Consider the following 22,184-nt stretch of genomic DNA (forward strand, 5'->3'; position numbering starts at 1 on the left):
GTTCATTGCTATAGCGTTTAATTGGCAGAAATTGAGAAACTACAAGAGTGTCTATCCATAGAGGGTCATTTAATAAATTATGGAATATTTATACTGTGGAATGCTATATAACAGTTAAAAAGAATGAATTGAGGATCTATATGTAATGACTTGGGCAGATCTCCAAAATATATTATGTGGGAAAAGTGAATCTCAGAACCATATGTACGATTCCATTTGTGTAGAAAAAAAGCTAACATGTGATGATGTACAATATATAGTATATATGTAAGCGAACAGAAGAAGGTCTGGAGAGAGATATTATAAACCATGGTAACTTTTGAGAGGGGGTAACATGAAGGAGAAGACTTAAGTCACTTCTTAAACTACTTTCATTTAGTTATTTATTCAACAAATATTTTGAGTTCTTCCGACATACAGTAGGTCTTTTTCTAGTCATGATGATATGAAGATGAATGAAGAGACAAAATTTCTGTCCTCACTAACTGGTATTTTATTTCTATATTGTTTAAAAGTTTTATAATTTAAAAAAGATGTCATGGGGTGCCTGGGTGGCGCAGTCGGCCAAGTGCCTGACTTGGTTTCGGCTCAGGTGATAATTACCGGTCATAAGTCCGAGCCCTGCACTGGGCTCCGTGCTCAGCACAGAGTCTGCTTAAGATTCTCTCTCTCTCTCCCTCTGCTCCTCTTTCCATGCGCTCATGGGTGTGCACGCTCTCTCTCAAATAAATAAATCTTAAACAAAAAATAAGATGTCATAGCCCCTTCTCCAACACTTAGCCAACTGAACAACTTTTGCTGGAACATTTTCACTCATCAAGACAGCCCATTTCATCTTTGAACAGGTTTAATTTTCATATAATTGTTTTTTTTACTATTAAACCAAACCTGACTCCTAATAACCGCCAACCACTGATCCTAACTTTATCCCCTTGAGGCCATAAAGAGCACATCTAATCCTTTCTTCACTTGACAGCCCTTCAAATATTTTAAGAAAGCAATCATACCCTCTAAGTCAGACTAAACACCTCCAGGTCTTCCAACTGTTTTTCATATGACATGGTTTCAAGTCCTTGCACCTTCCTGCCTGCTTCTTACTAAATGTTCTCCTTTGTCTAATTTCCTCTAAAAGCTTGATGTTAAGCCGTGATCATGATGGTACAAGTGGCACCTAGTCAAAGAAAAAAAAAGAAAAGAAAGATGATCACCTGCCTCATTTTTAACAACCTTAATCTTATTCTCCACCACACCAATGAATCCTTTCCCCACACAAAGAGATTTCCTTTGAAAAATAATGACATAAAGTTACAGAAAACAATGCAAGAAAACCATAGCTACAGGAAGCTTGCAAGAAGATACAAAGCATTTAGCACTCTAGGATTTTCCTGAATGTTAGTTTATTAATGACTTCCATGAACGTGTTCTCATAAAAGCACAAAACCATTTCATACAGCTCATCTGAACTATGAAACCGCATCCTGCAGTGTGCGTCCGATGAGGGCAAGGATGCCCCTTTCACCACGGTATCTCCAGTGCCTAGAAATCGTGTCCAAGATGCAGCAGCTGGTCAATACCTAGTCATCAGATGTTGGCTTATGTGTGAGTGAAGCAAGCCTCCAAACACTCAATTTTAAGTCTGCACTTGGGCAGGAGGCAAACAATTAAGTGATAAGCAAGTAACTCATAAAAATAGGAAGTGCCGTGAAGTCTTTGGGACTCCGACATATATATTCATTCGTTTGGGCCTAACAATCACTCCATGAGGTAAAAACAAATGACTACTGTTCACCTTCTGCCAGGCAAGGAGACAGAGGCGGACAGTCACAAAGTGAAAAGTCGGATGGGCCCATGGCCGGAGCTGACATGCAGCACAGCGGTCCTTTAACTCCTTCCAAGGTACCCTCGGCCGCGCCGCCTCCTTTCTCCACTCCTCAAGTAATAAGAGTGTTTTTGAAAAGCTGTGAGTAAAGCCACACTGTGTATTTTCAACATCCTAGGGGAGCTCCTTATTTAAAAAGCAGGGATTCTCAACAGCAGCAACACTGGTATTTTGGACCAGGTACTGAGGGCACAGTGTAAGATATTTAGCTTCATTCCTGGCTTCTACCCGCTGGACAGCAGTAGCATCCCTCCAGTGTGACAAACAAAAATGTCTCCCAACATTGCCAAATGTTCCTGGGGAGGGGAAGGGAACAAAATCTCCACCGACTGAAAATCACTGATTTCAAGGAATCCTATAAGTAGTAAATCCATTCAATGGCAGCGGTAATCATTTAAGACAGCATGAAAATATTTTAGGAACATGCTTTTTCCGTATACAAACGATATTGCCTTTGGCTCTTGAAAACATATACATTTGAGTTTTTATAAGGTCTGAAGGTTCAGAATAGACTCCTAAAAACACACTTCACCTCTGTAAGCTCCCAAGACACCAGGACACTGTCTGCTTACCACAAATGAGCAAAACCGATCATCTCTCTCGTTTCTCCCCCTTGCCGTCCTTCTCAGGTGATGCCTCCAGAATCTTCATCCCCTTTTGTCTCTCCTCCCTTAACACTAGCTCCTTAAAGCCCTTTCCTGGGTACCAGTCCCTTTAGATTCACTCTCAATCACTGAGCTGCTTTCAGCATCTAACAAACAATCAAAGAAAGAAAAATAACCAACCACTGTGAGAATAAAGGGCACTGGTAGAGCTGGTCTTTTAGAGCCGCGCAATCCTTTTGAGTCAGGGTTACAACCCAGGTTGAATCCGCACAAACACTCACAGCACTTCAGCCTTTCCCTTTGAAGGGGAAGGAACCTCTGTCCAGACATGAGTTTTCTGGAGGTGTCGAAAGATACTGTGAGAGGGGAGAAGAGATACACAGTAATGTACCCTAATAACGTCCTCACGTGCACAAGTAGTCACCCATATAGTTGAGGGCTTGAAGGGTCCACAACATGAAACATTACACAGCCAGAGGTGGAGCTTTAAGGCATCAGAAAGGTAACTCTGGAGGGTGTTCATCAAAAATTAAATATTTCACTCCAGTTTTCTACAGTGGTTAAGCCATTCATTGCTAAGGAGGATGAATGTTCGTTATTTGTATCTTAAAAGATTCTACTTTAGCATAAAGGTCATTCCAACCAATGGGAGGTCCAATATAATTAAAAAGAAGTGTCTAAATTATTCTGAAGGAATCACTTTCCTTTTGTCAGAGGAAGTACTGCGAGCCTTTTGAGATTTTTATTAAATTCCCCCAAGAACAGTACGCACAGCTTTGCCTTAAAAAAACCTGAACCATAGCAGGAATTTCCTCTCTCTGTGCACGTGTGTATGTGGCCCTGAGGGAATGCTGCGCTTCTTTCCCAAACAGAGTTGCTTATCCAAAACTCAAAAGCTCCTCAACTGTGTAACAGATGCAACAGCCAGGTAGACTTAAGGGGGGCGGGGGGAGAAGGTGTGCCCCTTCTCTGATCCATTAAAGGAAACTATGATCTTTAAGTATTTATTAGACAGCAGGCTCTCAACTTCACCCTCTGAGTAATTTTTCCAACCTTATTTGTTTAGTTCTTTAAGTTTTCCTAGGTTTAAACAAAAAAGTTTTTTGTTTTGTTTTGAACTTAGGAGAATTCATCAGTTCTTAGCCATAGCTGATTTTCCAGAAGTTACATTTCCAACTGGCAAACCATGAATAATGAATTTTTGGAATGTGTCAGTCTGAAAAGCATGCTGTATTTTTAATGAAATTTAATTTGGGGGATCCTATAACTTTGGAGCAGTCATCTGTAAATCAGCTTTGTTAAAAAAACAAAAAAAACCCAGAAACCAATGTCAACTTAGTTTGAAACAACAGGAAAGTAAAGCATATTATTTTACTTAAAATGTCATAAGAAGGGGACATAACTCAGGCCGAAGCTGTTGAGAAGTCACTGGCATCAAGCCTAATGCTGATTAGAAAACAAACAAAAACTGGTTATCCCCTTAAACCTAGCTAGAATAATATTGAAAAACCTACAAAGTATATACTTAGTCTTGGATGCAAGAGTGTGATTTAGCATTTTAACTTCTATGAAGCACTATGAACTATGTAGCAATACTGCTGAACGAATGAATTGAAATTTTAAAATTCAGCCTATTCTCTATTATTTGTGCTAATGAAGAGTAAATGGTATATAAAATCAAATCCATAATTAATCCAAAATAATTGGCACCTTCCCCAATAGTTTCATTAGCTATGAGAGGAGGAAACACTGAAATTAAATTTCTCTTCTTATTGCTTCTTCCCACTCTTTGGTAAAGGTGCTAAAGGTCAGTGAAAAGACCAAAAGGTTGGCAGCAGGAGGGGAAGAAAAAACAAAGCAGCTACAGGGTCTGAAAACTGGATAAACAGCCTCTGATTAATAGAGTGAAAAAATGCAAAGCTATTTGGGAGAGTTAAAAGGCAGATGTTATAAAAATCGTGGGACTGAGTTTTCAATATGTTCCTCTTTATGAGATTTTGAAGTCTGGTTGATTTCACAGTTCTCTATCATGAGTAATGTGGAAAAGGTGCCAGAATTTAGCCTTTCTAAGCTCAAGAACACAGTACAGAACTGTTAATTAACAACCCAGAGCGCTAATCACAAATAAAAGTCCATTCTATTAAATAATATATAAGTACTTCAAATGTATCCGAGAATTACTATGTGACGTGCAAAACGGTTTATTATACTAGATTCCTTGTATGGCAGTAGCACTAAGATGAGAAAGAGGGAAAGACACCCCCTATTTCAACCAATGGAAGAGCTCTGTCAGGAAACCTCTTTAATAACAGTTGGCTATTGGTCTCAGATGTTTATAAAATGACTCTATGTAACTCTATTTTAATGTTTAAAATTCTCATCTTTCTTCCTACAGAAATGTCAGTAAACTATATACCTGGACTGTTTATTTGCCTCCTATCAGGTAGCACAAACCTACAAAGATTCTAAAACTTGCCCTTATAATTCTGAGTCAGGATAGAAAGTATCGAATATACCACCTGCCTGAAAACTCAGCTCCCTTGGGAAGGAGCTCGGCCTGAAGAGCATTTTGTAGATTATGATTAATGATTAACTAAATGTGCTTCTACTTTTCTGATCTCCAGCTGCCCAGTACTAACTAAAATGCACCACGACCAAAGAACATTAAGTAACATAATTAAATATGTATTGGAGCTTAAAAAAAAAACTTAAGAATTAAAAGACAACACTTGTGAAGCACAGAGAAATGAAATTCCAGAAAGTTTTTCACAAACTTAAGGCACCCCCTGTGTGGGCTATGGAAGATGGAAGGCTTTTCAAGAAGCAACTGTCAATCCTATCATCCAGGATAGCAGTGGAACGGGATAAGCCAATGAAAAGTCTCCTATGAAAGATTTAGAAATGGTTTGACATTACAAGCCTGCCAAAAAACTTGGATACAGAGCCAGTAATTTACCTTCAACAGGATAAGAAATGGGAAACCAGATTCATTTATAAGGAGGGTTAGCACTGGACTAATATGTTGACATTTCCTGGATCTGTTCTAGGAATGGATGAGAAATTTTTGGATAGGTTGCTGTTTTCTCCAATACTCAGTAATTAATAAGTATATAGTCAATTGAATTTTATGTGATAAACTCTTCAGAGCAAGAACCACACAGATTTTTGCGGTCTGTAAACTCTGTATAAATTAAGCACACTCTGAGTTATAATGGCACTAACAGAGTGAAAAGGTCATGAAAACACAGGACTGAACCAGGTCAAGTAAGGCTACCACCATTTTGAAATTCTGAGAACTGCCCTGTCATGCTTTTTGGTGTGCCTGAATGACTAACCTGTCAAGTCAATCTATCTTTGACTTGAAAATGAATTTGTGTCCATTGGAGTTCACCTTAGAATTTTAACCAGGCCTTCAGTTCCAAGTACAGGGAATGCACAATGTCTCTTGTTACCACAAATAATTAAAACTATTTTCGGAAAAGACACCTTTTCACCTGAGACTCTCTAATAGGTGAAATCAAGAGTTCTCACCAACGACTCTGAGGGACAATCCCTTCTATATAAACAAAGTGCGTGTGTGTTGGGGGATGGGTGAGGGTCATGTGACTGACTACATGTCCAGAAACTGCCTTTACCTGACACACTGCAGCTTCAAGCCAAAGCCTTTTTTGAGCTTCCTGCTCTCTTAAAGACAGGGCTATTAGGGGTCCACACAAAACCTAGGCTCCTTCCAACAGCCTGGAAGCAAGGAAGATTCCTACTTCACCTCACCCATCCTGCTTTTTGTTTGTTTTTTGTTATTCACGCCTATGCTTACAAACGTATAAGGTAAGAAAACAAATCAAAAGAGGTAAAGAACTGATGAGACTGCCTTCTTAATCCAAACCAGGCAGAAAGAGAACTAATCGATATTTAGTACTTTGGATATATTGGCCCTAAGAAGGTAAACAATAGCAATAAAACAAAAAAGAATCCTATTCATCTTTATTTTTATCATCGCCATTATTATTATTTGGCTCTGCTTGATTATTGCTTTTCTTTGGGGCTTTCCAGATAGACAGCCCAATCTGAGAACTAAATATAATTGCTCTGTGCCCCACCAGAGCCCAACTATAATCCAGCAGCCGACTCAAGAAAATGAAGATCAACATTGTTTTTTCTTTGCGACCTCTGCTTCCAAGATTTTATCTCATACATAGACTAAGTGAAAGTACTCCTTCATTTCAAGGGCCAATGTGAATTTTTAAACTAATGATTTTTAAAGAACAAATAAGCTTATCAAGAATGAGATTATTTTCTTTCCTTTTTGTGGTACATAGAATTTACATGCAACTCTTTGCTTAAGAATTAAGGCTGTTTATTTTCATTGCACTCATCACACATACTTCCCACGGATATCAAGGGGAGATATATACGTGAAATACAGTTGAAGCTAGAATATACTGTTCCGTACATAGCCTTGGCATTTATGTCAATCTAATCAATGGGCTAAATTATTGTCACAAAATTGACAGAATTGCTATTTTTCAGACAATCATTTTTCAAGTCTGTTGTTAACTTGCTAAGCTGGGATTCGCTATGGTATTTACAGTTCTGTCTCCTCCATTCAAGAAAGCATTGTCTTTGCATTTTCCAAAGTAAGCTCTGGCTTCAGCTTGCTACTTCCTTCCAGGTAACCTCAGGATCTTCGACTTCCTTCCACCTGCGGGTGTGTTACAACCCGGCTGCGCACACCCAGAGTCCTCCCTCTCCCCCTCCGAAGGCCTACAGGGCACCCTGGAGAGAACCTAACCTAAACACGAAAACTTTGTGGCCGCTAACTCTACTGCTCTCGCCCGCGATCAAAAGCGACGGGGCACCGGGAAGGGCACGGGCTTTTGTTCCACTGTTGCCCAGCTGGCGAGCTAACGCCACCGCAGTCCTCCATCCCGACAGGTCGGGAGAAATTGCGTGGTGCTGAGATTTTGGAGCCTCACGAAAAAAAAAAAAAACCCACCAAACCCTATTTTTACGCAATTCGTGCGTGTGGGGTGTACAAACACATGAAAGGAGGGCGTGGAGCAGGCAGGCATGAAATTCTCAGTGCCTTTCAAATTCTACTTCAGTCTTAGCTCCAGAGTGAGTCTCCCCATCTGTGGAAGGGCGCGAGGGGGGCGGGGAGGGGGAGACCACGCGGACTGGCGGAGAAATAAGTAAGAGAACGGCATGCGAGATACAGTCGAGATGCAGGTCCGGCCCCGCCTCCGGGTACAATCAGAAAAGCTACAGTGTCAGTGGCTTTCGGCTTCCTGTTTGTAAAGCCAGAACCTCCCTCCCTGATTTCGGTGACAGACGTTCTTCCTCAAAACAGAGTCCGCCTCTTCTTCGCGCTCGGGGCAGGATCCGGGGCCGCGGAGTGTCGGGCGCGCGGGGCGCGGGCGGCCCGGGAGGAGGGGGCAGGGCCGCGGGGCGCAGCGCCCCTCCCAGCCGGGCGGCCTCTGGGGCAGAGCCCGGCCGCCAGGCGGACAAAGCGCCTCCCGCTCCCTCCCCCACTGCTGCGCACCGAGAGGGAGGGGGAAGGCGGGCTGGAGGGATGTGGGAGGAGGAAGAGGAGGGGGAGGAGGGAAGGTGCAGCCGGCGGGACTGGGCAGGATCGCGCCGAGGAGGGTGGGGAGGAGGAGGGGCTGGGCGGCCTCGGAGAACAGGGAGGAGGGAAGGATTCTTGAAGCCCAAGATAAACAAATTGTTCCTCTTCACGTGCGGGGTGGGGGGAGGTGGAGAGGGTGGGGAGCGGGCGCTGTGGCCTCTCCTCTTCCCCTCCCCCTAGCCGGCTCTTTGTCACGGAGCGCCGGCCGGAGTGCCGGGCGAAAGCCCGCGGCGGCACCGGCACCACCCCCGGCGCCAAGGACTCCCAGACCCGGGATGTGCGCGATTCCTAAACGGCATACTGAGGGGGCCGCCAGCGCCCGGCCCTGCGCCGCCGACCGAGGGGCGTTCTGCAAAGGCAACGGGAGACCGCGCGCGGCCTTGCCGCGCTCCTGGATTCCCACAGCCCGGCCCACCCCGCACACACGCGCGGCCCTAAGCCAGGCGGCGCGGTGGGGGAGGGGGCTGCAGACACCTTTCCCAAGCTTCCGGCCTCCCCCCCACCCAGCAAGGAAAGCAAAAGAACCGGAGAGAGGAGATAAGAGAAAGGATTCTACCTTCAGGGTTAGGGGGTGGGAACTGCCCCTTCCTCCCCGAGAAGTTAAGCCATTGGCTGCTCAGCTACCTCGAACCCACCCACCCAGCCATTTAAGCCTCTTTCACCTCTCTGCTACCTTCCACTCCTCTGGGCTTATTAGACTAGCCTGGAAAGTTGGCGGGGAGTGGGGTGGAGGGTGAAGCAGGCTCGGTGCAAGCAAGTTTAAGAGGAGGAGGAGAAAGAATCTCCAGCGGAATTGCGTGCGGGACCCTGGGCGCAGGCTGGGGGGCGTAGCTCTCCCCTGCTACACACGCCGGACCGCTACCCCCCGGACCCTCCCGGCCGCTCCACCTGCCGGGCCAGCCTCGGGGCTCCAGCGGCGAGAGAGCGCACCCGCGCCCCGCATCCGCGCGCGCTCCCGTGAACGCGCGCACGCAGCCACCCTCGCTCGCTTCTCACCCACTTCAAAGTTCATTCACAAAACTCTCAGACTTTCTCAGCCCAAACGGGGTGAGCTAGGGAGAGGAGGCGAGAGCCTCTCCCTTCCCCTCCCGCCCAGGGGTTGAGGGCCTGGTGCCCGCCCAGAATCTGCGACAGCATCAATTTCTCCCTGCACTCGGCGGATGTGCTGAGAGGGGTGGGCGAAGGGGGACGGGTCTGGGAAGGCGAAGCGGCAAGGCAAGGGGTGGGGTGGGGAGTCGTGAAGAGGAGGAGCGAGGTTTCAACTCTGGGTTCACTCTCTTTCAAATCGGTATCTAAGAAAGGGAGGGGGGAAAACTTTTCCAGTGCCTCACTCCGACGCTCCTCCAGGCTCCCTCCGCCCCTCGCAGTCGTGACTGGCTTCTCCCCTCTCGCCCCCTCTTCCCCAAATCTGACAACCCTGACAGATTAACAGGTAGCGACGACGGCAGCTTTTCCCTCAGAAAAGTTGATGTTAACCCTTCGGCTTCAGCCCATCTCGCCATCGTGCAAATCAGACACCCGTTCCCCCCCATGTAAGAAGCTCCACGCCCCCCCCCCACGCGCGCGCCCCACGCCTGCTGCCAGTGCGCCCTCACCATGATCAACGTGTGGTTCCTCTGCTCCGCCGAAGCAGCCTCCGCATCTTGCTGGGGTTTGCTCTGGTGCTGCTGCTTGCCCGAGCCGGCGCCCGATTTCTTGGCCCTCTGCTCCAGGGTCCGCTGGTAGAGGCTCACAGTGTCCCGGCGCTCCAGCTCCAGCTGCTCCACCTGAGCCTGCTGATACCTGTTCTCGCAGTTGACGTGGTGCCGCCGGCAGCCCTCGATGCGCTGGCGGAGCCGCTCCACCACCGTGCTGTGCTTGGGGACCGCCGCTGAGCCGCCGCCGGGGCCCCCGGAGCCGCCGCCGCCACAGCCGGCAGCGGGGTGATTGCTACTCGGAGCAGCGGGAGTACTATTGGGAGTATTATTCACACCGATCCCGGCCCCGCCGAGGCTGCTGTTCAGGCTACTGTTGATGCAAATACTACTGCCATTCGCGGCAGCAGCGGGGGCTGCGAAATCCCCCATCCTGCTCCCCGGGCACACTATTTTGGAAGAACTTTTTTTTATCCACCCCCCTATCAGCCTCCTCCTTGGGTCCAAGAATTAAAATAGTTTAAGTGGAACGCGGGGGAGACGCAAGCACATGGATGGAAACAGCGATCCCGACGGGGCGAAAAAAAGGGGGAGAGATTTTGGGGTGGGTTTTTTTTTGTTTCCTTTTTTTTAAACTGTAAAGCTCGAGGGGAAAAAAAGGGGGGTGTTATCAGAATACCATCAGACACCTATCAACAAAAAGAATCACAACAAACTGAGCCAGCAGCAAATCGGGTTGCAACTCAAGGGGAGATCCGCTCCTCTCCTGCCTTCTTTTTATAATCCATTATTTTCTAATAAATTCCAGAAGATTTCCGGTGGTTGGCAAGCATTTTCTCCCTACGTACCGAAAAATACACCCCATGTACACACACAAGCATATGCCTCCGGTGCGGACACGCGCGACACACACTCACTCCACACCGCATCGGAAAACGGCAAGCTTGCTTATTGCATTTTCCTTCCACAAAAAAGTTTTGGTGTTTATGCCGCCCCGTGTTCTCAAAGTACTTTGGCTGCTCAGTTGCATTTCACAGGAACCTAGATATCGAATCCTCGGGCTGGGGGAAGTAAACACATGGACAGTCCGAGGCGACTGCAAAAGTAGATCGGTGAAGTCCTTTGCAAAACGCCGCGCGGAGAGCAGCCCCTAACGCTCGGCTGGGCTGCCGCTGCCGCCGCTGCTCCTGCCACCATCACAATGATCAACTGCTCGCCGCCGCCGCCGCCGCCGCCTCCTCCTCCTCCTCTCGCTCCTCCACCTCCTCCTCCTCCTCCATGCCAGCGGAGTGATATCAGGACGCGCGAGCTCAGTAAACACGGCAGCGGCGGCTGGAGGCCGTGAGACAAGCCGGGGGACACGGCGCAAAACCCGGCCCGGACTCTCACCCGGCAGGAGCGGGCGCGGCACGCACCGGCACCCGGCTCCCGCCTCCCTTGCCTCGCCCTCCCCGCCCCTCCACGCCCCCAACCTCACTACTACCCAGACTGGAAGCCAAGCTGCCAGAAAAGAGAAAAAGAAAAGATTCTGGGGGATCTCGGGAATGAATCAACTTTTGACCTGTGTGTGTGTGTGTCTGTGTCTGTGTGTGTCTGTGTGTCAGAGAGAGTGTGCGCGCGCGAGCGTGTGTGTGAGCGCGCGCGCGCGCGCGAAGATGGCCGCGTGAACGCGCCTGGCTAGATTTCCTTATTCCAAGCGAGGTATAATGCAAGCCCAAGTTGTTGTTATACATTTATGCATTATATTGCAGAACTGTGCATGACCAGGCAAAAACATTGAAGCTTCACAGCAGTTGTCTGTCATCCCTACCCATGTGGAAACAAAAAGACAAATGAGTGACTCGTTTTTTAAAACACAGGTGATAAGTCTTTGCTAGTAATAACCCTGGTTATGGACACTTGTTCAAACTCTAAGCCAGTCTTAACACACAAATGCCAAATTCTGAACAAAAAGAAATAGGCACCAAAAAACTTGGAATTTTATTTAATTCGCTGTACGTGATTGTTGTTATTAAGGCAATTATTGTTTTACTTACCCTTGGAAAAAAATTAAAATAAAGCAAGCAGGGACTTGGAGGTGAGACTAACAGTACGTTTTAACAGACTGTTTTGAACACTAGGTGCTAATGACAGCAGTAATTAAGGGTCCTTCGTAAATCAAGTGGAAAGATTGCAGATTTCATGGACTAGAACTATAGGAAAAACACAGCATTTCACAGTTTGTCATGACCAAAACAAAAACAAGCAAAAATAACAGGCTTACCTTATTACTAGATATATTTCTTTCTGCTTAAACGAATGCACAATAAGTACAATTAAAATGGAATAACTACCACAGAAAGCAATCTAAACTTTCCTTTATCTTTGTAGATATTGAATATCAAAAACAAAACAAAACTAAAGATCAAATATCATATCCTTGAAGCTGGACTTAATTGAATATACATAATTTTTTAAAAATGTAAATGGAGAAACAGCATTTCTGTGATCATCGGTAGTACAAAATCTTGATTGTGAGCTATTAATAATAAGGCATTTTGTATTATCTCAATAAATCTTATGGAATTAGTTTTTAGGGTAAAAATACACCCCAGTTTTCTAAAATAGCCAGGAATAAAAGAACTTTGGATCTCATGCATTAGTCATGAGATCTGATTTAAACTATCTTCATTTCTTGGCATTGCAGATTAGCATAGGATGCTATTTCTAACCTCATAATGTCAGCAATAAGAAGCTGTATTTTTCTTCAATTAATCAGGCCTATATGGTAAACTATATCTTTAACATCCACTGGATTATATGGTAAAATGGGCAGCAAAATATTGATTAATGTGGTGTGAGATTACCTCTAAGGAGTGAAACCAATGTGAGAGAGTAGGTTTCATTGAAGCTGCCAGACTATTTCAGAGGGCTACTTAGCTAACATACAACTTTCTGTACCATAACGGCCACTCCTTCAAGTCTGTTAGAAACTTTAACTGAATTAGTTCTATAGCAAAAAGTCAGTTCACTTAGAGAAAACATAGAGAAACTTATTTAGAAAAAGACATCACAAAGTCGCCTTTGTCTTTTTCACATATTAACTAAATAATATCGCTATTAATTCAGGAAACACATGGCTTCTTTGCAGAGAGGAAGCTATGACTCTGCATTCACTCGATTCTCTCTTCACTATACTTTCTTACTCCTTCTCCCTCCAAGCACGTCCATCAGCCATAGAAGACTACAGTTTGATTTACAGAGGCAGCAAGTTTGAGGGTCTTGAGGACTGGGTCTTGAGTTTTGAAACCAGAGTTCTAATGCTATCTTTTTCCTGTGACTCAGAATTTAATTTTTCATTGAGACTTTGTCAATTCTGAAAAAAAAAAAAAAAGACAACAATAGCAACAATATGCATTCCTATCAAGCTGTTCACCTCTCCTATCATGAAGGGAAACCAAAAATACACAAGAATTTGCATCCTTCCCTTTGGGGGACCAACAGGTGGAGGAGCACACTTTGTGGCTTCACCCCAGAGTTCCCCAATGACAAGTAGAGCTATTCTTGCACAACTACAGCATAGTTTGCTGCCTGAGCTTAGTGCATGAGTGGACTATACAAAAAAGAAAAGTTGACTCCTCATGAGTGTATGTACCCACACACACACACACATGCACACACAAACAGAGGCACCCAACTTTCATCTCATCAAGATGGTGGGAATGGCAGCCACAAGCTCCACGAGCAAAATGTAGGGACAGAAAGGACTGTGAAGTCGTGTCATGGGCAATGGGGGAAGAGTCTTTGAGGAAATGGACCTGTGCAGTATTCCACTGTGACATCCTTGAGGTCAGAAACCCCATCCTAATTGTGCTGGCTGATTAGAAGAAAAAAGCAGGAAGTGAACGAGACTTGAGTCTTGAGCAACATAGTCAAGTCATGCTGAATTAGAGATCCTAATCTGCTCCAGCGACCTTAGAAGAAACAGAAGCTTTCATGCTGGCTACTTTAGACTCCTGTGATATACTCCCGCAAAGTTTCCAGCTTTGTTGATCACCATCCTAAAGAACTCCCTGAAGGTCATAGAGAAGTCCAAGTTCTGGGGAAGCCATTTTAGTCCCTTTTCCCAACATGCACTCTGATAGCATGACCATCTTTATCTTTTCTTTGAGCCTGCTGTGAAGCAAAACTTCCAGATGGGAGCTAGGGACACATCATCAGTGCTGTTGGTCTAGAAGAGCAAAGAAATCTGAGATGCCATAGCAGTGATGAGAACGAAATTACGTGGCTGCCTCCCCAGACTTTAATGATCTCTCTCTGGATATCATTAAAAAGAAGAACACGATGAGTAAGTACCTGCACCAGGTTGTGCTGAGGCTCTGACTCTGAGCTAAACTGGCAGTTCTAAGGAGTTGAACCAGATTCCCTTTTCTTTAGGCCAACTCTTCATCGTCCTTCCATGCCCAGTGTCTCTGTGTCAAAAAAAGAGATCGTTGTGTAGAAACGCCGGTGTATGTGCTACTTCTGCTTTTAATGTGGATCAATAGAACTCTTGATCACTGTGCCATGGAAGAGTACTCTGCTGCCCATCTGAAGGTAAGCAAACCTTTACATATGCCCACGGAGTGGGTCCTGGTGGTCCGGAATTCCCAGCAGCGGTGGGGTGTGCCATCGACTGTGATGGCAAGAGCTATCATATCAACAATTTCACAAATATCGTTTGGGCCTTCTGTGCGCCAGATGCCTGTGTTGGGTGCTGTAAGACAGCAGAGCAGCGTAGAGCCGATGCCCACCTCGGTCATGGCCAATGAGACTCAGAGCAGTAGGTGCAGTGACGGGACTAATATGAAGTGGGTATGGGAACACATAAAGAAAGCCTCGAGTGCACGCGTGGGAATCTAAAAAGGCTCCCCCAGAACTCATTCCAAAAACTGGGCAGCAGCAAGCCAAGCAAAGGTTGGGGGTTGGGGTACGCAGTGGGGAGCTAGAAAACAGCTAGAGCAAGGCCCAGATCTGTTTCAGCAAATCCTCCAGTGGTTCCCTCACAGGAGCACGAGTGTGGGAGGTTGTGCTGAGAAATGAGGCCGAGGCTGGGGAGGTCAGCAGGATCCAGGTTGTGCAAGGCCATCCAGAAGTTTAGACGCTGTCCCTGCGACAATGCATCCATTGAAAGGATTAAAGCTGATTCACGCTTTTGACTTTGGCAATGCAATGGAGGTGTTAATATAGTGTTTTCTAGAGTGTGTTTCTGAAGAACCTGGTCTTATGAGATGTTTCACCAGAAAGGCTTTGAGCCAAGTAAGTTCAGGAGATGGCATTTCGTCTCTCTCAAAGATTCATGACCACAAGGAAGGCCACAAGAAACCTTGCAGCAAAACATGTTTAACTGTGTTTAACCTAGTAATGCCCAAATCCTGTTACGTCCCACCAAATGAAACATATTAGAGAAAGCTCTGTGTAGGAGAGAGTAAAAATCGAAGACAGTCCAAATCCACTTAAGTTTGCGGTGATTACCTGCGCAGGCAGCCTCTGACAAAGACTGCACTCCCTTTACCATCTGCTCTGCCAATATCACCAGCACCCAGGGCTCAAGGCCCTTCCCCAACCTTCCCGGGGTATGTTGAGTTCTGACCTTGGAGTAGTCGGGAAGCGGCAACACAGAGGCACAAATCCCAGAAGGCTGAATTTGACTAGCCTTTTCTTAGCATTAGCACTTCAAGTATGTTATATTAATATCTATCTCTATATAATAAAAACTCCTTATTAGGGGGAAAGGTCGGCTTTATTTAACTGAAAATCTTAATTATGTAATGTCTTTAAAGATATAGAGTTTCATTACTTTTGAAGCATGTGCTCTGTCTAGTCTAACAATTACTGGCCTCTTGGAGTTATTTTAATGAGCTCCTTCTACCTAGTAAACCAATTGTATATAGGGGACATACCCATGGACTAGGGGTGTTTCAAAGTATGTTTCCTTAAGTATTTAAATATTTCTAGCAAGAACCTATTTACATTATTTTCACTTTGTATTAAGAAAGGGTGTACTAAGTTCTAGACCATGTCATAAATTTTCAGAGGAATACGAATTAACGGGGTTTATTTTCTTATTCATGTATTTTAGTATGTGTATAATAGTTTTATGGTTATTAGGAAAAAGGTTATCTAAAGTCCACGGCAGACAAAATTTTTAAGACCTTCTCCTTGTGTTGCACGTACACCTCTACTCTCAGTGTTAAATAATTTGATATAACAAGGCATCTGTCTTGAACAAGGTCTGGCTTCCACAAAAGATGTTCAAGACTTTTGAAATTAGGGGAAATGTTTATAAAATCTTTTATTTTTTGAAGGCCTATCAGCAGAAAAACTGTTAATTTTAGAAGCAAGTATTTAACAGAGAACTGAATAATCGGACTTTCTTGTAAGCATCTGTTGGTGATCAGCGATGGCACAGGATACAATTGTAACGGTCAGCAGTCATCGAAAACTGGCTCTGTTCCAGTTCTATCATCTATTCACTTCATTAGTGAAGAAACTGAGGTGCAGAGAGCTTAAGGAACTTTCCCTAAACTAATGCTCACAGATTAAAGGTGCAGAATCTGAAGCCGAACCCAGATGTCTGACCCCAGAGCCTACCCTATTGAAAGAACTTGACATGGAAATACGTTCCCAAGGTTTCTTCAAATTTGAAGGTTCTACATTTCTCGGAAACTGAAATTACTGTGTTTCACCCACATTTCACTTTAACAGAGGCCTATTCTGCAGGGTAGAGGGCACTCCGGCTCAGGAGGCTTCCTTCCAGAGAGCTGTCTCTGCCCATTGCTCTCCCAGGCCCTGTTCTGGGTTAGTCACTTCCTCGGTGTTCTGAGAATCGTGAGCCTTGCCCTGTCTCGGCACTTACGTGATCACATTGTACTAGTAGCTGTCTATTTACTTGTTTATCTCTCATTTGTGTTTTATTGGTCTTTGGACCTGGCACGGAGCCTGGCCAGGACAGAGGTCCCTAACAGTGTTTGGGGAGCGAGTGTTTGGGAAAGAGCGAACGGTTCACAATTTACCGAAGTTACAAAATTGGAAAGGGACTTGTGACCATTCCTGAACAGTTGGCCCAGAGGAGAGGAATACTGTGCCGCCATTTTGTAACAACCGTTTGGATGCAATATAAGACAATCACAGTGCGATGTGATCTGTTTTTTCAAAATGCTGTTTCTTCGGGGTTTGAGGTAGTCTGTAAATTGTCTCCGAGGGGCACAGGGGTGGAAGAGGGGCAGATGAGAGTTGAGCCAGCTTTGTACAGATTCTCTCATGGCACCCTGCTGTCCGCCATGATGCAAGGGGAAGGGGCTCACATTAATTGTGCACCCGTGGCCATATTAGGCCAGGCTTTTTCAACACGCTCACCAGCCTAATCAACTCTAGAAGGTATATAAACCAGAGTTGGCCCAAATGTGCCTTTAACATGAATTCAACTATATGCTCTTACTTTGTGCATGTGTGTGTATGTGTGTGTGATGTATGTAAACAGCTACTTCATCTTTTTTTTTTTTTAAAGATTTTATTTATTTATTCGACAGAGATAGAGACAGCCAATGAGAGAGGGAACACAAGCAGGGGGAGTGGGAGAGGAAGAAGCAGGCTCATAGCGGAAGAGCCTGATGTGGGGCTCGATCCCAGATCGCCGGGATCACGCCCTGAGCCGAAGGCAGACGCCCAACCACTGTGCCACCCAGGCGCCCCTACTTCATCTGTACTGAAAAACAAACAGCAGAGGGAAAGGGACTATTTTGAAATTGCTGAGAGTCAACAGAGGGATGAACCAAATCATGTGTATTTATTTTACTTCGCGGATAATGGAAGGATTTTAAGATCATTGCAACTAGATGCTTGAGAAAAATGTAACTTCACCGTATTATGACTCCCATTTTATCGATGAGAAAATGAAGTCTTAAAGAGGTTACATAACTTGTATTCAAATCAGCTCTAAAGCCCCTGTCTCGGGCACCTGTCCAGATTCCCCTTTGTGTTGTGTTGTTGTTGTTCTCCGGGGCTTGTAGCCATTCTGTCTCTGCTCTTGTCATCCATGCAGCAAGTGTTTATTGACTATTGGCAAGTCCTGTGATAGGTGCAAGGGATGCATACTTGAACAGAAACATTTTCCTCTCCAGGGGAGCTTCGGAAAATGTAAACCATACAACGGGCTAACACGAGAAGTATGGTGAGATCTTGATTGACCAGAGCTTGAGGGAGGCATAAGAAAAGGTTTGTCTCAGTTAAAACCAAACTAGTAAGAAGAGGATTGGAGAACACAATGAATCTAAGCTTAGTTGGAATTATAGCTGATATTAAGGAAAGGTCCTCTACATGCCATCCAGGTGGTAAAAGACAATATGATAGAATAGTTTAATAACAGAAAGCATCACTTTTGTTGTCTGATGGAAAATCGCAAAAAGCTACCTGTTTGATGGTTTGGTATTGTCTGTTCCTCAGCTGTGCTCCCCTTTTAACATGGGAACAGAGCCTCGGCAGCATCAGTTTGTCTGTGAGCAAACTACATTCTTCACTGTTACTCTGGTAGACAGTCTAGGTCAGTGGTTTTTAAGCCGTGTTGAGCCCTGAGAATTCCCTCAGAGGGCCTCAGGGGCTGCTGTATGCGTATGGTCAGGGGAGGAACAATTGGGTCTTGGCCACTCTTTAAACCCAACTGCCTTCTTTTCCAAATTGGAGTAAAATTTCCTTTGAATAAAGGGTTCCACAGCTAAAAAGAGTTTGAAAATAGTTCTATGTTTCATCTTGTTTTTGATGGCACTCTCCCTCCCTCCCCGAGCCAACCCTCACCCTCCAACCCATACATACTATCGTTTCATTCTCTTCTTGGTGTCACTAAACCTTGGTTCACTTTGGCTCTGAATCGGTTAACTTTGGCTTCAAAGTTTAATGATCCACTTGCTAAATATCAGCTTCTTCAAATTTCTATACATTCCTCTGAGCTGGGTGGGCCTAAGAATGACCCAAGCAAGTGTGCAATGACATGGAGAAAAGTATTTTCTAGAACTCCGACTGGGGAGTACTATGCATGTTCAGAAGGAACACTAGGATTATCTGCCTAGAATAGTGGTAGGGTGGCGTTTGCAAGACCCTGGAATCATGCAAAGGTAAATAGTTGATAATTTTTCTGCTAACAAGGGTGTGTCTTGGTATCACAGGGTTTTTGTCCTGCTGAGCGAGCCATGCAAGTTTTGGACAGAGGAGGGGAAACAGCTACTGGTGATGGAGGCTTTTCCGCTACCCTCTGTTTCTCCTAAATGCCAAATAAAGTGATTTCAAGGGCTACCAAATGATTAGCCTACAGAGGTCATTCATATGCCTTGGGATAGTCATGGCTCAGATTATATGCTGGCCTTTGGTTAGACCAGAAAATAATCTAACGTAAAATGTGACAATTTGGGGATCAGTGTATTGGTTATCTAATAATCTCCCATGAGATTCAAAACAAAGGTCTCAGCTTTGGCTACAATGCCCTTCATTTCTTCTGTATCCCCTCCTGCCAATTCTCTGTTAAAGAAAATCTTCAGCATGGGAGAAGTAAAAAAGTCTGTAATCCCTCAGCTGCCATAAGGAGCAGACCTGGCACAGGGATAAAGTAATGTCTGCCTAGGACAGTGGAAGTTCATTGATCCAATTCTGCTCACCATCCATGGATGAGTAACTGACAGATGTTGCAAAATGACAAGAAGACAAGACTGATTGGCAAGAGGCAGGAGTCACCCAACCTTAAAACAGAAACAGTGTGGCATCTGTTGGTTAAAATAAAGTTTCAACCATGGACATTTGGCAGGTTGATATACAGATTTGTAGTCATTAAAAACTTTTTTCCTTCACGAAAAGCACTAGTTTTGTTTTGTTTAACTATGTTAATCCACCTTAAGTACTGTTGTTTTGGGGCTTCTCAATGACCATGCCTATGTCATCTGTACCTTTATACCTTTTCAAAACCCTCGTACCTGTATTCTCAGCCCGCGGCGTTTGCAGAGGGGAGGGGAGAGAGAACCCCTCTCTTGGTTCCAGGGGTGTGTCGTTCACCCAGATCACCTTCCTCTTGACCACAGTGATTGATTCAAAAGTGGGCACATGACTGAGGCTGGTCCAGTTAAAGCTGTCTCTGGGAATTTTGCTGAAACTACCAGAAAAGAAGCAGTTTCTACTTCAGAGATGATCACGGAAGTTAAGGACAATATAAACTTGGAGCTCCCTGGGGCCAGCTCTGATATAACATGGACAAAGTCTGTTTGAAAATAAAGCAAACCCAAAGGATAACAGAGCCAAGACACAGAGATAGTCCTCATGCAACCATTTCTGTCCTGGATCCAGTTGGGCCTAAAGCCAGGATGCCCTGGAAGTTCCAATTATATGAGTCAATAATTCTCCCTTTTTGGGGCGCCTGGGTGGCGCAGTCATTAAGCGTCTGTCTGCCTTTGGCTCAGGGCATGATCCCGGCGTTGTGGGATCGAGCCCCACATCAGGCTCCTCCGCTAGGAGCCTGCTTCTTCCTCTCCCACTCCCCCTGCTTGTGTTCCCTCTCTCGCTGGCTGTCTCTATCTCTGTCAAATAAATAAATAAAATCTTAAAAAATAATAATAATAGTAATTCTCCCTTTTCCTGCATTTTCCTTCCTCTCTTCCCTCCTTCCTTTCATTCTTTCAACTGTGTGTGCATGCGTGTGTGTGTGTGTGTGTGTGTGTGTGTGTGCAGTATGATCAAAACATCCATCAGTTAGAGACTGGTTAAACAAATTATATTATATCCAAATAATGAAATATATGCAATAATTAAAAAGACTCATGTAAAGCTACATTTGAATCATTGCATTACTTATTATAAAAAAAATGAGTGAAAACAACTGAAACCTTCATTGGGAAATGAGATAAATTAAGTATATTGTATCCATAAACTCGAATAAGCAACTGTTAAAATGAATCATATGTACCTAATTGATTGACATTAAAAGATGGTCATGACATATTGTTGATTTTAAAAAGCAAGCTATGAAATAAGTTACAAAAACACTCTTATTTTATTAAATAATGTAATTTGGGGTAAATAAATCTAGCAAACTCTTGAAACCAGTTAAACATTGTTATCCTGAGATTTTAGGTGCTTTTTTCCTATCATTTATTATTTTCTTCATTGCTTTAATTATCTGTGTATATATACTAGAGAGAGAAAATAAAAACTTCCTATTTTCTAGAAAAAAAAGAAAAATAGAAGAAGAAAGGAAAGGAAGAAGAATCTGAAGAGAAGCAAGGACGGGAGTATCTATAGTTTGAAGTTTGCCTAAATGATTCAGGAATATTCAGGGAGGAGTTGGTACCATCTCATGAATCTTAGAAAGGTATTTTCCAGGTGGACACATGAGGATAGGGCACCCAGAAAGATGAACCAGCCAAGGTGAAGTTGCAAAAAAGTAAGAAGCCATGATGTCTTAAAGAATGAGTTTTCTGATATAGGTAAAAAACTGTCAGTAAGTTAGCAGTTTAATCTTAATAACTAGGCCAGAGTCAATCGAAGTCAATGTTCACACAAGCAATTTCACATCAGGATTGTGTATGGGATGTAAAAGGGAAAAGAAAAATATGATACCTCGAGAACACTGGTCTCTACACCCAATTGCTGACCCACATCTCTCCTTTGAGGTCTATTAAATATCTCTAACTTAACATGTTCAAAGCAAAACCCTTAGTTCTCCTCTCCAAACCTGCTCCTCCTCCATATTGGTTAATTTTGTGTATCAACTTGACTGGGCCATGAGGTTCCCAGGTAATTTGACTAAACATCATTCGGGGTGTTACTTTGACAGCATTTTTGGATACAATTAAGATTTTTCAAAGATTTTATTTATTTAGTTGAGAGAGAGTGAGTACAAGTGGGGGGGCGGGCAAAGGCAGAGGGAGAAGCAGGCTCCCTGCTGAGCAGGGAGCCCCACGCTGGGCTCAATCCCAGGACCCTGGGATCATGACCTGAGCCGAAGGCAGACACTTAACTGACTAAGCCACCCAGGTGTCCCTGGATACAATTAACATTTAAATCAATGGACAGTAAAGCAGATTATCCTCCCTGAGGTGGGTGGGCCTCATCTAATCAGCTGAAGGCCTGAATAGAACAAAAAGGCTGGCCCCCCTGTAAGTAAGAGAGAATCTCTCCTGCCTTCACGCTGGAACATTGGATTTTTTCCTGCCTTCACATTTGAACTGAAACATGTTAGCCCTTCCTGGGTCTTGAGCGGCTGCCTTTGGGACTGAAGCTACACTATCAGCTCTTCTGAGTCCACAGTTTACCAATTTTCCCTGCAGATCTTGAGGCCAGTCAGCCTTATAATCATGTGAGCCAACTCCTCATAATAAACTTGTTTCTCTAAATTTATATATATCCTATTGATTCTGTCTCTCTGGAGTAGCCTGACAAATATA

General features: G+C 44.4%; 1 protein-coding gene across 2 annotated transcripts in view; it reads right to left on the reverse strand.

Annotated features, from left to right (window-relative positions):
* The window catches only part of MAML3 (mastermind like transcriptional coactivator 3), a 397,258-nt gene extending 386,293 nt beyond the window's left edge, over positions 1-10,965 (reverse strand). For both annotated transcript variants that reach the window (XM_057310082.1, XM_057310081.1), the window contains exon 1: positions 9,706-10,965. In XM_057310082.1, the coding sequence (XP_057166065.1) occupies positions 9,706-10,176 (471 nt within the window). In that variant the 5' untranslated portion in view covers positions 10,177-10,965. The remainder of the gene's footprint in view (positions 1-9,705) is intronic.
* Positions 10,966-22,184: the final 11,219 nt, after the last annotated feature.

Source organism: Ursus arctos, unplaced genomic scaffold (assembly GCF_023065955.2).
Source record: "Ursus arctos isolate Adak ecotype North America unplaced genomic scaffold, UrsArc2.0 scaffold_11, whole genome shotgun sequence".
Taxonomy (NCBI): Eukaryota; Metazoa; Chordata; class Mammalia; order Carnivora; family Ursidae; genus Ursus; species Ursus arctos.